This window comes from Lygodium microphyllum, chromosome 1 (genome assembly GCF_053477565.2).
Source record: "Lygodium microphyllum isolate KBCC chromosome 1, Lygodium_microphyllum_v1.1.10, whole genome shotgun sequence".
Taxonomy (NCBI): Eukaryota; Viridiplantae; Streptophyta; class Polypodiopsida; order Schizaeales; family Lygodiaceae; genus Lygodium; species Lygodium microphyllum.
In genome coordinates this window covers 45,723,912-45,742,389 of record NC_141135.1, presented here as the reverse complement: position 1 = coordinate 45,742,389, position 18,478 = coordinate 45,723,912, and the positions used below count along the sequence as shown (strand labels likewise).

At 40.3% G+C, this 18,478-nt stretch overlaps 1 protein-coding gene across 2 annotated transcripts in view; it reads left to right on the top strand.

The window, feature by feature from the left end:
* Positions 1–18,478, top strand: part of SETH2 (UDP-Glycosyltransferase superfamily protein) — a 115,633-nt gene that overhangs the window by 64,139 nt on the left and 33,016 nt on the right. For both annotated transcript variants that reach the window (XM_087676350.1, XM_087676341.1), the window contains one exon: positions 17,816–17,932. In XM_087676350.1, the coding sequence (XP_087532476.1) occupies positions 17,816–17,932 (117 nt within the window). The remainder of the gene's footprint in view (positions 1–17,815; positions 17,933–18,478) is intronic.

Genomic DNA, 18,478 nt, shown 5'->3' with positions numbered 1-18,478 from the left:
GTGCGACATAACTTACAGTAACTTTTTCCTTTGACATCCCGTGATTTTCTCGGGTCCTGGGCTCGTAAATTTACTCTAGCCCCAGTTACACCTCACATGTGCAACATTCACTTAACCATGTGATAGAAAATTAATCCATATGTTAAGCGAGGTTTCAAAAATACATGTCCTCATGACACAGGATGTGTAGCAGCCATAGGATACATCAAGCTACCAACAGTTGAAGCATATGGAATCCTGGTCATTTCAGCCGTTTCATCATCAGATGTAGGGTTGTCCTTTGCATTGAGTTTCACATATGGAGGCAACGGTACCCCAATTGCTTCCCCCCTCTCCATATTGAAACGTTGCAAAATCTTGGATATATACTTTTGCTGTGGCAGATAGAGAAGACCCTTCGATCTGTCCCCGAGTATATACATGCTAAGAATGTGATTTGTCTCATTGAGATCATTCATATCAAAATTGTTGTGTGGGTTTTGCTTCAATGTATTCAAAGCATGAACATCCCTACCACCAATCACCACGTCATCCACATACAAAACCAACATAATAAGGCTGCCATTTTTTGCCTTCTTGATATATAAGCAGTGATCCACTTGACTCCTTTTGAATCCTTGAGATTGCATGAATGTATCAAACTTATGATACCATTCACGCGATGCCTGTTTCAGCCCATAAAGGCTTTTATTGAGTTTACATACCATCTTTTCTTGCCCTTTGGCCACAAAGCCTTTGGCTGTTGCATATATATGTGTCCTCATGTAGATCACCATGTAAGAAAACAGTTTTTACATCCATTTGTATGAGTTTCATATCTACACATGCAACCAATTCCAATATGGTTTGCAAAGTAGTCACCTTGACTAAAAGAGAAAAGATATTGTCAAAATCAATCCCATGTTCCTGCTTGTACCCTTTTGCAACAAGTCCTGGCTTTATATTTGGTGAGGAACTAGAAGTGACTCTCATCTTGTAAACCCATTTGCATGGTAGGGCTTTCTACCCCTTGGGCAAAAGCACCAAATCCCAAGTACAATTCTTCTTTAGAGATTCCATCTTTGACAGTGTAGCTTTATGCCATTTATTGCTGTCCTTTCTGTCCATTGCTTCCGTGAAGCATGACGGTTCGCCACAATCTGTTAACATGACTTAATCAACAACATAATTGGCACAAGGAACAAACCTATGTGGCTGTTTGGTATTTTGGTCGACCTATGGACCCAATGATCAATGTTTGTTGGTTGTTCAGCCTGCAAATCTACATTAACAGCTTGCTGTTCAAATGGTTCAGCATGTTTTTCGGTCTATTCTGGCTGTTCTAATGGCACATTTTATTGTTGAAACTATGGTATATCAAGGGCAACTTCTTACTGATTGATTTCGGCATCATTCCTTGCATTAACATTTTGTTGTTCAAATGGTTTAGTATGTTGTCCTGCTTATTCCAACTGTTCTAATGGCACATTTTATTGCTGAAACTATGGTATATCAAGGGCAACTCTTTCTTCCACTTAAAACAATTCCGCTTGAAATGCCCTTTTTTGCCATGGTGATGGCACTCTACATTTTTTACACGAGACTTGCTGCGTGCTTTGTTGTTAGAATTACCCTTGTGCTGGGATTTGCCTCTAGCATGCAGTGGGTTGGAAGACTTGTTTGTTGAAATATTTTGCCTATTGATCTCTTTCATGAGTAAAGAGCTCTCCATATCTGAATATAACAGCATGGCATTGGAGTTACTCATTGTTGTCCTAAAAGTGTCTCAACTTTCAAGCAAAATACATAGCAAAAATGTTTCTTTGAACTCCTCAATAATGTGGAATTCTAAAGCAATCAGAATGTAAAGACATGGCCATGTCAAAAATAACGAGTATGCTCTAATACCATGTTAAAATAAGCGATAGTGCAGAGAGACAGTAGGGTATGTGGGGAGAAACACAGAGTGTATATGGCAAACATTGAGAGAGAAGAGAAACTAAGAAACACAAGAAAAACACGGTGATGATGCACTGAATCATGCTATATGAAGAAAGCTGATACAACGGACCTGTAGCTCAGAAGAATACTGCAGTCTTGTCTAAATTAGGTGGTAGCACTTCTAGGAATCTGCACAGTGAAGGGAGTGAAATGAAATCCTTTAGGCAGTGGGCTATTGAAGTAATCACTGGAAGGTGAAGGACAGTTGTCAAGGGAGTGAATTGCAATTCTTTGATGCTGTCGGAGATGTGGAACATGATCACCATCTATTGAGGGAGCAAACCACAGTCCTCTAATGTCAGGGAGTGACTTGGGTAGCAAAACGCAAATGCTAGAGTGTCGGAGCTGTCAAATGTAGTGAGAGTAGCCTAGATCCTGATGCCAGGTGGATAATGATGATGCCAGATAATGGAGGATGAGCCGGGCTGCAAAAACACAAGTCTCAGCAGCCTCTGTGATAAACGAGTGACGTTAAGTGATGAAGGAGGAGCCATGGTGCAAAAACGTTGGTCCTAGCAGCCCCTGTGATAGATGAGTGACGCTAAGTGATGGAGGAAGAGCTAGGCTGTAAAAATGCAGGTCCTAACAGCCCTTGTGATAGATGAGTGATGAAATGAAGGTGGAGCCTGATGGAGAAGGGTGCCGATGCCAAGCAAATGATGGTGAGGCCATGGAGAAGATGCTCCAAATGCAAAGCGTGGTGTTGGAACAGGGCGCTTGAAGTAGAAGAGGAAGGGCGAAGGCAGCCAGGAGCCATGAACTGCAATGTCCTCCTGAAGGGATGTGAGGGCAGTGGAAGGGACTGGTGAGAGAAGGGAAGTGGTGGTGGTGACCGGAGAAGGTGGTCAAGATTAACTGAAGAGAGAGGTGGTAATGAATGAATTGATTGCCTATTTATAGGCATAAGTTGTCTAGGGTGGTGCACCATTGTGTGGGTGCCCATTGAAAAAGTGGCCAAAATGTGAACACTAGTCCTTTTTGGGGTTGTCAGTGCAAAACCCTAAATGAAGTGTATGAATTGAAGAAGTGATTTCTCAACACCCCTCTCAGGCCCAAAAAGGGATGAATAAAGAGGAGCGAAGAGAGATACGATGAAGAAGAAGAGGATCACGAAGATCCTAGATTGCCACATGAAAGGTAACTTGTAGTAAGGAACAATAGATTGGATGAATTGTAAAATCTAACTCCACCTCGGGAGAGAAGCCATTAGCTCCATAACTCCATGCTAGAAGAAATTTGGTCTTGTTACCAAGTCGTGGCGGGACCTGCAAGGCCCCAATCTAAGTGGTCTTTGAAGGTCCTGGTGGGTATCAGTAGGAGATGAAGGTCTTGGTGGATATCGGTAGGAGAAATGATTGCTCGAAGATAGCCATCCCAAAAGAGTAAAGGGTGGGTGACAAACTTCATGATTGTTGGGTATTTGACTCACACCTTACTTATGCCTATGCTCATATGGGAGTGTCGGTGATCAGTAGGACACTGGGGCACTTTTTACTCTCGGTAGGAGAGGTTTTTTCCCCCAGACTTATGGTCTTATTATCGTATGTACTTATGTGCTTATGTTACACACATTTGGGCACTTAGTGTGTGTCGGGTGTGAACACCCCCCTACAACCCTAAGGTTTAAGGGTTGTACTTTGTACTTTCAGATTACACTCATTCAGTCTATTATCTTGGGTGTCGTGCTTCAACTCTGTCTCTCACACTGTCTACTGAATCTCTGCTGTACCTTGATCCTCTGTTCTCACAATGATGAGTAGGTGTCCCTCCTTTTGAGGGTGGAGGTGCGCGGGCCCCCTTTGAAGCTGAAGAAGTAGAAGCCCTCTCTAAGGGCAAAGAGAGTATATGCCCCTCTGAAGCCCCCTCTATAAGAGAGGGGATTTAAAAACTCATGGATCATAGACTCCAAATCATTTGATGACGAGGCAAGTGTTGTATGTCATGCTGAAGAAGGTATCTAGGGGGTCAAAGATATCGAAGAGCTCCTAGAGGTGGCCTCTCGAACCTAAGTAGTTGAGGGTGGGAAAAAGGGAGGCTCAGATTGAGCCAAGGGTGGGTAACGGTCACTGGCTCTTATTGGAACAACGGAGCCAAAGTAAAGGAAGATGTCAAACAATCATTGTCTCTCGAAGGAGCGAATTGCAGAAGGGAACATTATCCAACAATCATTGTCTCTGGAGGGAGCGGATTGCAGAACCATGGGTTGTCGAGGTGGCATTTCTGAAACCCTAGAAGAAGTAGGAGCAACCTTTGTAACAAATTGCGGTGGTGGCGAGGAGGCCATGGTACTAGTCAATCCTCCTGTGGCTTGAAAAGGCTCACCACACATCGGATGCATCTTATTGCCTTGAGAATAAAAATTTGAAAGCTGATGTAGAATAAACTCTGTGGCCTAGCAGGGAGAGGTAGCACATTAAGTGCTTGGGGGTAGATGCATATACTCCGACGGGATAGGGAGCAAAGGTTCATGGTGGCAAGCGTTGGTGGGGGTTCCGATGATGCCAGAGGAGGAGCACCCAGTGGTCTGTCCATTTGCCCATGGAGAAGTCATTGCACTGGAGTGTCAACCTGTAAAAGGGAGGGTGGGTGGGAGAGGAAGAGAAGGGTATCTTTGTCTCTTGGTGGTGTAGTAGAAATAAGGGGAAAATCAGTAGATGATGCTCGACCTGCAACCTATCTTTGCCTTCTCTGATGAATAGGGTTTTTAGCTCTCTGAGCTCTTGTGCTTTGATACCATGTAAAAAATAACAGGTATGCTTTGATAACATATCAAAATAAGCGATAGTGTAGAGAGATAATAGGGTTTGCGGGGAGTAACACAATCTGTGTATGGCAAACATTGAGAGAGAAGAGAAACTTAGAAACACAAGAAAAACATGGTGACGATACACCGAATCATGCTATGAGAAGAAAAGCTAATACAGCAAAGCTGAAGCTCAGAAGATAACTGCATTGTCCTGTCTGAATTAGGCGGTAGCAACTGTGGGAATTTGCACAGTGAAGGGAGTGAAATGCAGTCCTTCGGGCAGTGGGCTATTGAAGTAATCACTGGAAGGTGAAGGACAACTATTGAGGGAGCGAACCATAGTCCTTTGATGCGGTCGGAGATGTAAAAGATGATCACTAGCTATTGAGGGAGCGAATTGCAATCCTCTAATGCCAGGGAGTGACTTGGGCAGCAAAACTCAAATCCCTAAGTGTTGGAGTTGTCAAATGCAATGAGAGTAGCCTAGATGTTGACACTAGGTGGATAATGATGACGCCAGTGATGGAGGATGAGCCAAGCTGCAAAAACGCAGGTCCCAGCAGCCTTTATGACAAGCGAGCGACACCAAGTGATGGAGGAGCTAGGCTACAAAAACGCAGGTTTCAGTAGCCCCTGTGATAGATGACTGACGCCAAGGGATGGAGGAGGAGCTAGGCTGCAAAAATGCAGGTCCCAGTAGCCCTTGTGATAGATGAGTGATGAAATGAAGGTGGAGTCTGATGGAGAAGGATGCTAACGCCAAGGAGATGATGGTGATGCCATCTGGAAGATGCTCCAAATCAAAGCGTGATGCTGGAATAGGGCGCTTGAAGCAGAAGAGGAAGGATGAAGGCACCCATGAGCCACAAATTGCAATGTCCTCTTGAAGGGGTGTGAGGGTAGTGGAAGGGGTTGGTGAGAGAAGGGAAGTGGTGGTGGTGACCAAAGAAGGTGGTCAAGAATGAGTGAAAAGAGAGAGAGGTGGTAATGAATGAACTGACTACCTATTTATAGACATAAGTTGTCTAGGGTGGCGCACCACTATGTGGGCGCCTACTGAAAAAGTGGCCAAAATGTGGACACCAGCCCTTTTTGGGGCTATCAGTGCAAAGCCCTCAATGAAGTGTGTGAACTAAAGAAGTGGTTTTTCAACAGACTGTACCTTCCTTTATACGAAGGTCCATCAAAAATTTCAACCAATAAACCTTGCTTGCTACACTTTTTGGAGCATATAACTCTTGAAGTCTTTGCCACATATCATAAGCGGCAATTTCTTTGTGTTAAATAGCAAAGTGTCTGACACTGAAAGCTCTGCTGTAGAGTGTTCAAGCTTATCTAGACCATCCCACTTATCTTGATCCATGGTTGCTGGTTTTATCCCTTTTGTCTTTATGGGCTTCACTTGTTTCTTTTGCACCAAGACATTATAGCATTGCTTTTTCCATATAGCAAAGTTGTGTGCACCCTCAAGCTTCTTAATGTGCAAAAGATTGTTGCTATCATTGCTGCCAACCGTGATTTACAGCCCAAAAGTGACTCAAAGTCAACAAATGTAAGCCCAATTGTCACACAAATGACCAAGGTATAAAGGAAGTACCAATCAGCAATGAAAAAACAAGTAATTGCAGAAATTTCAGATCTGCAAATCAATTTTCAGAGTCACAAAATGTGTGCTAAAGCACACAAGTGATTGCAGTTGTGCCATGGGCTAATACATCAATTGCATGAGAAAGCCCTAAATTTTAGTTGCAATTTTTGCTCCGAATGCATCCACGGGCATAATTTGACTCACATGGTCAAAGGCCCCAAAATTTCTCTGCTCAAATTGCTCAAATTGCATCAAACATGACTCTTGAGTAGATTCCACCATCCAATTTTGCCGAAATTTCACAAATTTTGCAAAAGCCCCAAATTTGTCTGGAGTCCAATGTGCTCAATTTGCATAGAAATTGCATTGCAAGTACATACCAAGACCAATTTTGACACAAATTGTGCAAATTTTGCAAAAGCCCCAAATTCAGTGGGGTCCAATGTGTCAAAATTTTAGGAAGTTGCACCGCTCGCATTGCAATTTGCACAAATACATGTAAAGCCCCAATTTTTGAGACCCAAATGGATGCAAATTTCTCAAATTTTACCCCAACCGAGTAAAATTTTGAACATACACCAAAAGTCCCTATTTCTGGGAGCAAATGCATGCACAATCTTTGAGATTTGTCTAATTGTGCTTGCATGCACGTGACAAACCACCAAAATTTACCAAAGGGTAACCCTTTTAAAAGAAATGTTATTTTTGTTTGAAGAAAAATGTGGACTGTCGACGGCGGTGCGCAGCTAGTGCCAGGCCTGGGAATTGCTACCAATGTTGATGCTCGACTGTCGTGCACTTACACTAACTTGCAGACTTGTGTTTACGCTTGATTTGTGACTTGTTTGACGCCTGGCCTGCAACTTGACACTTGTTACTAACTGTAACTTGTGACCTGCAACAGATTGCAACTTGTGGCTTGTGTGCCGCCTACATGATTACCTTTGACTAGAGCTAAGGACAACTTGCTATTGGCACAGTTTGAATAGACTCAATGAAGCACGCTCGCAATGACCTTCGCTTTGATACCAGCTTGAAGTGTTGGATGCACAATGGAGAAGCAATGGTAATGGCTAAGAGAGAGAAGGAAAACGTGAGTAGTAGAGAGTGAGTGATACACAATGTGTGGGTACAATGAGTTGTACCTCCTTTAGGTTTTTTCGATAGATATGTGTAAAGTACAAGTGCTAAGGGTGCATTTACACTTGATCACGTATAAAAGGCACGGTGGCCCTTTATTCCCAATATTTTCAATAATCTTTACTGTCCATAGCAACTAGCAAGTCTTCAAACCAATTTGACCCTTGGTTTGCTTGGGGATTGGCCTTTAATTTGCTCCTTAGGTGATAAATTTTGCCCCAAACTTAATGTTGGTTGGTTGGCCTCTTGAAATTCTTTGGAATCCCAAGTTTAAGTTGCTGAATATCAAGTACCATGCCTTGGATTTTGAGTGCTCTTTCCAAGGTGGTTAGTAAAACTTAATTTCTACTGTAAATTAGAGTTTAGCAGCAGAAATTCTTCAGTTACATCCTCTTGGGTCTAAAGTTTCTTGTGATCTCTTGAGGGAAGCTATGAATTGGTTGAGACAATGGAGACAAAGTTGGAAAGAGAGAAATTTCAGAGTTTTGTTGCCAAAATTGGCTGAAATTGAATTCTTCCCTATTGTGAATGGCTGATTGACCACCATCGATAGAAGCCCCATCTATTGTTACCTGCCCTTGTGGACCCCAAAATTGCTGTCATTTGCCTGTAGACAGCCTATAGGGGCTGTCACCTGCCTTAAATGGCTTCTTGATCAGCTAGGAGCGGCCCTTTGACAACCTCCAATTTGCTATGCTTGTTATGTCCCTGAACATTCTGATGGTGTGGGTTGGTGGTATGGGACGTCAACCCTTGGGATGTGGTCATGGCCCAAAGTGTTGCTAGCTCCTAAGCTTAGGGGTGAGCTCATTTGGCTCTATAGCTAGGAGGTGAGTTTGATGTTGAGTCCCTTTTGTGTTGAGTTTGGGTTGCATCTTGTCTTGTGTGTAGGTTGGATTCTAGGGGGACATTACATTGGTATTAGAGTGTCAATTTGCAATTGGACGTGAGATTCGATGACGTGCAAAAAACCACTTTTTCTCACGGAACTGTGATAGTTCACCCATTACAGGTATGCCTTTATCTCGTTAAGGGTGGTATGGGACATTGTTGGTGGGAGGGGCGTGCGTAAGGGGCACATGTTGCGCTTGGTGGATATGAAGCAAGGTATGTTTTTTGTTTTGCATCTATGCTTGGGTTTTGTATTGGAGTGATGCTTGTATGCAAGAATTTTTGGTTGTTTTGATGGTTGGAGTCCGTGAGCTGCTACTCCAGGGCTATGGTAGACTATCGTTGGCAACTAAAATCTTGTTGCTCGGATGAGTATCAGAGATTTTTTATTGACAATAATTTTTGTTACTTAAATATTTAATGTTAATGTTATCATCGGGCAAATATAAATCATGTTACAGGGGAAGACGTATGCATGGTAGGTGAGCTTACGCTCTAAGCCAGCAACCTAGGATGATTTTAAATCCATTTTTTGGAAATATTTCATCACTAGTGATTAGATTGAAATTTTTCGAAAATTAATTTAGCTTGATATGGAAAAGAAGACCTTGGATGTATACTCGTAGGAATTTAAAGTTTTAGTGCATAAAATTAAGGCTTTGGATGAATCTCAAGCATTGCTTTATATGATTTAACTCTTTGGATTGCTGTTGGACTACTAGAATGAGGTGCTCTGCAATCCTCTTTACTCACTCGAGAATGTCTATAGGTATGCAAAAAGTTTTGACAACACTTTAGCTGTAACTAGGGGTAGCCAGTCTATAGAGGGTTCCCATTGAGCTGCCTTAATCTTTAAGCCAAAGAATTCATCTACCCTGGTAGCAACTCATCAACCGACCTTAGAGTTGTATAAGAAAAACGACAGCAAGCATATGGTTACTCACAATGAGAATCATTGGAGGGCCATTGTTTTGCCTACTATCGGATCATTTTTTGGTGATCATGAGTGTTCCCAAAAGAAAAAGATGAAGTTTACTTCTAAGACTTTGATAAATACTCTTGAGAATCTAGACATTTCTTTTGAAACTTTATTTGAAAAATGTTTGATTAATGCTAGCAATGGCAATAGTAGTCTCATTAGTAAAATTGTTTTTGGTCCGTATGATCTTTTAAAGGTCACTGGGTGTATACATGGCCAAGACATTACTATTTTATTTGATAATTTTGTACTACTCATAATTTTATTTTTTCTTGCTTGATGGGGAGTTTGGTACTCCACATGGTACCCACTGACCGAGTTTATCTCATTTGATATGCGGAGGGGCCTATGGTGGATCATTGGGATTAGGTGGTACTCGACTTGGATCTTTTGAACGAATGATACCATCGAATCATGGATTTTTGACTTATGAGCCTTGACTATGTGGATGCCATTTTTGATATACCATGGTTCTTTGAAAAATACTTCTCCTTGTATATTGATTATAAAAATCATGTACTTTCTTGAGAGCTTAATGGTCATTTCCATGTGATCGAGAGCTGTTTAGGGATCACAAAAAATAATGTACATATGATTTCAGAAATTGAGTTTACTTAATGTTTTTCCAATCCAAATGTTACTATTTATATTTGTTTCATTGAAAAAGTTCAATGGTTTGATTATATAATTCAATTTCTTTTAATAGTAATCGTAATATGAGTCTAATGTGAGTATTTGAATTTCATATCGCATGAGTATGCTAATGCTTTTCCATTTGAGTATTTGATGGACTTCCATTGTCTTGCGAAGCCTTAGACCATAGGATTGAAAGTTTGTCTATGGTAGCCATTTTGTCTCTTGGCAACCTCATAGGTTTAGCTTGAAAGAGGAGGAGGAGATAGCTAGACAACTTGAAGATTATTTGGCTAAGGGTTTTATTGAGCCGAGTAAGTATCCATGAGGCACACTTGTCCTTCTTGACAAAAGAAAGGATGGCATGATGTACTTCTGTGTTGATTACGAAGTTCTCAATCAGGTGACTATTAAGAATAAATATCTATTTCCAAGGATGGATGACCTTACAGATCCACTTTGTGGTGTGTCTTATTTTACCAAAATCGATCCAAGATCTGGATACCATCAAATATGGATAGCTTCGACGGATGTTCTGAAAACTGCGTTTCAATTCTCAAATGCAGTATGGACATGATCAACTTTTGGTCCTAGCTTTTGGATTGACCAATGCTCTTGTACCTTTCTAATAGATCATTAATGATTTATTTCGTCCGTATATTCGAAAGTGGATAGTTGTTTTTCTCGATGATATCCTTATTTATAGTAAGGTTGGAGAAGCATGCTAAACACTTGCGTATTATGCTACATCTTTTAGGACGATAGTAATTGTTTGCTAAACCATCTAAGTGCGAATTCTTTCGTACGGAGCCATTATATCTTAGTCATGTCATCTCAATTGATGGTATTCGGATTGATCCTAAAAAGATAGGAGTAGTGCTTAATTGGCCTATTTCGAGGACTATAAAGCAAGTAAAAAATTTCAAAGGTTTTACAAGGTTTTTTTGGAAATTAATTAAGGACTATGCTCATATTGCCGAACCATTAACAGATTTGCTTAAGGGTATTTGAAGCAAGAAAAAGCATGTTAATCTGCTCGTTGTTTGGACTAGTAAGCTTGATTAACGTTTTCAAACATTGGAATGACGTGTTACTATTGCACCAATGTTGTTGATTATCGATTTGAATAAACCTTTTGAGATTCATACGGATGCGAGCAGTTATGTCTTTTATTAGGATAGCCGACCTATCGCTTTTGAGAGCCCTAGACTCTTCGATGCCCAAACACATGACACTACTCAAGAGAACGAATTGTTGGCATCATCCACACACTTACAATATGGGGTTATTATTTCTACAACACCTGATTTATTATTTGGAGAGATCACCATTCATTGAAGTACATATGTGATTAACCTGATCTTCATGACCGCAAAGCAAGATGGGTGGGGCTTTTACAAGAGTTTAACTTCGAAATTTACTATAGGAAGGGCGCTACTAATATGGTTGCCGATACTCTTAATTGAATTCCTGAAGTCAATGCCTTATTCTTCTCCAAAATTTTGACTGATTTCTATCTCTCTCAAAGCGAGTTGCCAAAATGATCTTCACTTTGGTAAGATCTAGCAACTAGTTCAAGAGGGACCTAGCAGCCTAGGAAGCTTAGGTGGTCCAAATGCTCGAAGACTAGCTATTGAGAGAAAGATGATAGAAAAGTACTCCATTTGAAATGGATTAGCTTTTAACAAAGGCAAAGTGTGTGTGCTCGATGATTAGGTCCTAGGATATTTGTAAGAAAATTTTATCCGAGTGTCATGATGCGCCAAGCACCAAACACCTTGGCATTCACTAGACTTTGGCCTTGGTTACTCATTATTTTTATTGGCTGCATACTAAGACTATAGTTGAGTCTTATGTGCGTGAGTGCTCGCAATGTCAACTTAACAAAGCCAAATGGCAAAGATAGGGAGGGATGTTGTATCCTTTATAAATCCCTAATAAGAAATGGAGTAGCATTTCTATGGATTTTATAGTAGGATTACTCCGTACGAATTGAGATCATGATGCAATCTAGATTGTGGTCAATTGATTAATGAGAATGGTTCAATTCATTCCTACAAAGATGATCATGAAAAGCCATGAGTTGATTGGTCTCTTTGTCAAACACCTTTATAGACTTCATGGTTTGCGTGATGAAATAGTCAGTGATTAGGATCCCAAGTTCACTAGCCATTTCTCCTCAAACGGTCTTCCAAAATACCTAGAAACTTGATTGTCCATTTTGTCCTTGGAACATGTAGAAACCAATGAGCAGATCGAATGAATGAATCAAACCATCTGTGTTTGGACTCATGGTATTAATGTTGGCCATGCAAATGCTCCATATAGTATTGGTCATGAGGAAAAATGCTGCTAGTAATGCATGCAATGTACGGAAAAATGTATCTTGGTATGGCTGGTACTATGCAAATTTCCATGCACAGTTATATTGCAATGGTCCAAAGTATGTAAACAAGAATATTTTCTTATGCATTTGGTGCACCTAGCATATCAAGTACACATGAAGGGGTAGTCCATTGGATGTAATGTTGCATAGTAGTTAAGTTGAAATTGTAACAATGTGAAAGTATAAAGTATCGCAATGCTTAAGGGGAAGAAAGGCCTATAATCTAGTGGAAGTTTCGAGGCAAGTAAAGTTAGAGGTTAAGTTTGCATATGCTTATTGGTGAAGCTTCAGTATTGTTTCATCAATAGATTCAAAGTGGATGGAAGAAGATAACTTGGCAAACCATCCTCACTTGTTGTAGCTTTACCTAGATGCCTTTTAGTCAGAGCAGACTTTAGTTTGGGTTTAGTCAAGTTCAACAGAGCAGGGTTTCAGAGTATTACTTGATGCTCAAGGAAAAGGTAACACTTCCACTTCTCCAATTGTGGATAGGTCTCGTATGTAGTGGATCTTGGATGTATTTAGTGTGCATCCAAGGTAATGTGCTGATAGTATGTTTGCCGTGGGGTCACTACTCAGTGTACTAGTCATTGTGAGATGTATGCACATGAGTGTGGTTGTTACGGCGCCTTTGAGACTGTACTTTTGCATCACTGTGAGATCAAAATGATCTGTTGGGGATGAGTTTTTGTCTTAGTTTTAAGATCAAATTCTAATTAGTACAGTGCAGTTTTTGATCAGCCTGAGAATTGTTTATGGTCACTTTTGGGATCGGTTTTGAATCAATTGCTAATCAATTTTTGCAATTAGTTTATGATCAATTTGGGGTCACATTTGTAGTAGTTTGTGATCAATTCTTAGATCAACAAATGATTAGTTTATGATCAGATTATGCTCAGCTTTCAATGGTTTACAGTTGGTTCCATGGACATCAGTATGTTACTAAATGCCATTGATGATTTCAGCCATGGTTTATGTTGAGAATATGCTTTATTATGGTTGTGGAGTCAGAAGAAGGTTGTCTATGTACACAGTACAGACTGATGTGTACGGTACGTATCCGTACGATTTAGTACGAAAAAATGGGCACTTTTTGGCCACTCTCCTTCAAGTCTACAACTTTCTTTTTTTCTTTCTCCTTTCTTTTTTTTTTCTTCTTTCTTTCTTATTTCTCCCCCAAGCCTCTTTCTCTCTGTGTCTCTCAAGCTTCTCACACTCTCTTTTTCTCTCAAGCCTCTCTTTTTTTTTTTTCCGTAAAAGATAATTGTATTAATTACGAAAAAAATACAAGATTACTTGATTACAAGATACATGATGACAATCTAAGCCATCATGTGAAGAGGTTCCAGTACTACAAGTTACAAAGTCATGGCAAAGACGCGGAGGAAATTGCCATATGCCAGGGACGTAAGTCCTCCCTAGAGAGCATGTCAGAATGCTGGAGAAGATCTCAAGCCTCTCTCTCTCTCTCTCTCTCTCTCTCTCTCTAGCCTCTTCCTCTCTTTAGTTGCACTAGTACCACGTACAAAAGGTTTGATACTATACTATACTTTAGGTACTGTACCTTACGTATTAGTACGATAAGGTACCAACTTAATGGATGCATCTTTCCCATTCGAACTACACTTTGGGACGAGCTAAATGCTCCTTATATTAATATGATTCTCCCATGAGATTAGGTTATTTGAGATTCAAACAATTTCTCTCAACCTTCTCTCTCTCAAGCCCACACTTCTCTTATTTGTATGATCATGCATGTATGATGTATCCACTTCCATCTATATAGTTATAAGTTGTAGGTAGCAGTAGCACATGTTGCGCATTCCACATTAGGTTTCGGCATGTTACCCTCAAGTACTTATCTTATATACTCTAATAGCATTGCTATTTAGACTTGAAATATCTATTATATTATCTTTTGTCCAAAATAATCAAGTTATTTTTTTTGTCGTACTAACATCATACCGTATCTTATAAAATCTTGAGGTACCATTTAGTATCGTATTTTATTGTACCGTACCTTTCGTACTTGACAATTATGAGTCAGAACAATTGAGAAACATGAGCTATGGATGCATCCAATGGGTTTCTAGCAACAATTATGGGCTAATTCTCAGTATTATCTGATTATGTTAAGTGAAAAATTTCAGCAAGATTTGGGGTATGAGGCATTGTTGGACAATAATGGCTAATGTTGTGACTATGATGCATTATAGAAATTCCAGTGTAGTATGCTTTTCTTTTGGTAGAAATTCAAAGTAATTGAGGAAAATTGCAGGGATTTCAAGAGGGAGGTTTGTTACGGGGATGTGAAATTTTAAGATGCTTTAATCTTGTCAATAACATTTGATTGAATTATCAATCAAATGTGCAAGTTTGTTTAATACATGTGATGCATATGGTAGTTAATTTATGGTGATAGGCTAAGGATCCCAAGGATGCAGTGGGTGTCAAAGGAAAAGGTTGTGATAAGTTATGCCAACTGGGCTTTGGGGGTTAGTTGGTGTCAGTTTTGACCTTGGAATAGTTATTTGACCAGTAAGTATTAGTGGTGATACTAGTGACTAGCATTAAATAATTAATTAATGCTAGTCTAAGGGTCAACAAAGGTTGGGGACCACTCCAGGTTGCAAATGGCTAGCAAATTTAATTATGGATAGGCACATTTAATTTTGGGAATGATCAGAAGGGTTGAAATTAAATTTCAAGATTATTTAATTTTGAAAATTAATTAAATGGTTGGATAATGTTGAAAAATGAGTTTAGAATGTTGCCATTGGGCAAAAATGCCCATGCGAACTGAGAAAATGTTCTGGGGAGCTGGGTCTTAGCCATTTAATTAGTTTACAGCTTGGGAGAGAGGGAGGGAGCTATTGGTCTATTTTCTGATTAGAGAATAGCAATTTGCTATAGAAGACAGCCATTTGGGGGCCTTAGTAGGTAGAGGACAGCAGAGAGATAGCTTCCAAGGGCTGGCAACAACATTGCTGATCAGGTGATAACATTTTCAAGGTGCTTGACATTAGAGGTGATTGGAGTAAATGCAGGCTGGAGCAAGCAGCAAGCAGAGTTTAGGGTTTCCTCATGAAGGAAACAAGATTTCTCTCTCATCTTGGCTTTCTCTCACCTTTTCTAATAATTTCTCAAAAGATCTCAACCATTTTGGAGCAGACCTCCACCATATTTGGTAGACAGCAGGAGGATTTCTACTGTAAACCCTAAATTTTTGCAAAAATTAGGGTTTGATAGCCACCTCAGGACCCATGTCAATAGGAGAAGGCATCGTACATTCAATTAAGCACTTGAAATTTGTGTCATTGTCAAGGAATTCAGATGCCAACCCATTCATTGTAAATTGGGGAAGCATTTGGTTAGTTTGTGGTTCCAATTGTACAAGTCATGGGTGAAAAGTCAAGGGGCAAATGGCTTGAATGGTTTGCTCAGCAAGGGGCTTTTGGAACAGCAAAGGATATTGTGGAATCTTAGCTTGTACTCATTTCATTAGCAATCAAGGTTAAACAAACATTGAAAGGGGTGCCAGTTTTGGGGCCAAGAGGGTGTCCAATGTCCAAGATTATTAAGGTAAATTGTGCATTTCAATTTATGTTTATTTGTGATTACTGTAATTAAGTGCTTAATCGGGGAATCACCACCTTCTCCAAGAAAAAAAGCTGGTTTCAGCAGCAACAAAGTGTGAGATAGCTCCTAGAGGCAGTAGAGGGTTAGGGCAGCAGCTATAGGCTAAAAATGCAGCTCATTCGAGGTTCTCAACAGCTGTTCCGATGACATCAGCAGTGTATGGACCAGCGCGTGCAGTAAACACAGACTGGACAAAAATTTCCAGGTGTGCAGCAGCTTCAAACAAGTGATCAGCACCAAATGCAGCAGAGAAGGGAGGCTGAATAGGGTGCTTGGCAGGTGGACAGCACCATGAACTGCAGTATCTGCCTGATGAGGGGTGTAGTCGCCAGTGAATAGGGTGCCAAGAGTAGGAGAAATCTACAGAACAGGATTAGCTCAAGTGGCTAGGCAGCCTCCTATTTATAGATGTGGATGCTCCCAAAGTTTGGGTGTTTGCACAAGGGTTGGTATCCTATTCCACCAACCCACACCATCTTGGTGTGTGGATGTGACGACCATTGGGCCTAGATGTCATAGTGTGATGATCACACTCAATGGGGCTCAAATGAGCCATTGAGTCATTTTTATAGGACTCCTTAGCTGCCCTAGCCTAAGGGCACGTTTGCACCTAGTCACTTGGTGACAAATGCTATTGATGCCCATCCTAGATGTCTAGGATTGTAATAACTCTTGTCTTGCAGCAAAGTTTTGGTGATCCATAGGGTCACACGACTCTCTAGGAGAGAGAGAGAGAGAGAGAGAGAGAGAGTAGTTGGATAGTTCCTTTGTACTTTGATTGTGATGCCTCAGAGAGTATCTATCGAGTTTATTGTATCTGGTTTATGCTCGATGGCCTAGAGCTATCTTTCATCTTGTTATCTTGTGATCTTGTGCTTTTTCGTGATTAATACAACTACCTATTACGAAAAGAAAAGGAAAAAAGAGAGAGTAGTTGTAGTCATGATTCTTTCTAGCAAGATTTGCATCATTGATGTGCTTATGGAGAAATCTGTTACCATGGGTATTCTTTCATTGAGGCTAGGGATTCTGGTTGACGAATTTCTTTGTGTGATACCTAGTTATCCAGACACAATAGTTGTCAAATTTATTAGCATTCGCTTGAATGACTCTTCCTTATAGTGCAAAATTTAGTTAATGTTTTTTTTTCAATCTTTGAAATCCAAGGCATGTCAAGAATCACATCAATGTTTGCCTATGGATTGAGGTTCATGGGTCTTTTTCACCTATATGTTTTCAAGAAGCTCTTTGATATCTTCAAGAAGCTTAACTTCTTTCTCTTGTGGAGAATTCACAAGTAGATCCTCAGTACTCATCCCTTTTCCAGAAAGTCAAGCTTACCACTCATGCCTTCACACAAAATGAAACTGATGATCCACTTGGACCTTGGGTCATACAAAGATGTGAATGATCTCTCCATTCACCTTCTCAATAATAAGGTATTGTTACAAGACCTTTACTGTTAAAGAACACCTTCTTATTGATAAAGTGTGATAGTGTCAAAGGTGAGAGAAAATAAGGGAATCTTATAAATGGTGGTAGTGCTTTGGGGGAGGAAGTTTGGCAATGTATGGCTAGATGATGGCCTTTTGTTCTTTCTTCTTGTTCATGGTGGCACTCTACGACAAATCTCCTTTATATGAGCATTGCAGGACACTAAAGCATTTTTTGACCACCTTTCCAGCTTGAAGATCATCTAGAGTTGGTGAATGCAAGCAACTTAACTCCAATGTTTTTGTAGTTGTGCATGGTCAGTGATATGTGTGAAATGATGAAGATAAACGTAAAATGTAGTATACATTTAATGTCATCATCTGCTGTTTGTTTTTGCAGGTCTTACCACCTGATATGATTGTGCTGGCAGAGCCTGTACCAGAAGATATGGTTGAAGCAATTGGAAGAGCTATAAAGCTTTTACCAAAAATAGATCCATACGATATGCACAATAGAGTGAGTGCATGTGTGATATGAAAAGTGCTTATTGATTGATGATCAGATGAAGAGGTGCTTGCATGCTGGTCTTCAAATGTTAGCTTTTGTTTCATCAATGAAACCTACCCTTATGTCAATATTCTCTAATCATTGATCTGGTTATTCAATTACTGAGAGCTCATCCTGTTTGGTCCTGAAGAAGAGTTTCAATTTTTGCATTTGTAGCTGTCAAGGGTGGCTAGATGAGAAGATACCAAGCATCACGGGTGAAATTGGTCTTGGGATGTTTATGCTGTCTCCTTTTGCACCACTGTTTCTGTGTGCGGTCTTGACTCAGTTGGAAAGGTCAAGTGGTTTTTCAAGGAAATATGAGAACTAAGCCATAGTGTTGTATGCTTGTGGAATTGACTTCTTTGGTGTTTATTTGTTCCTTTCTTTGAAGACATTAGGCTTGACAGCATGGCTGGAGCAGTCGTATGCCAGTGTAGGATGCCTATCGTGGTCTGCATGAACTAGTTTTCTCACCGACTTGCTGCACAAATTCCACAATCACATATTGTTGAT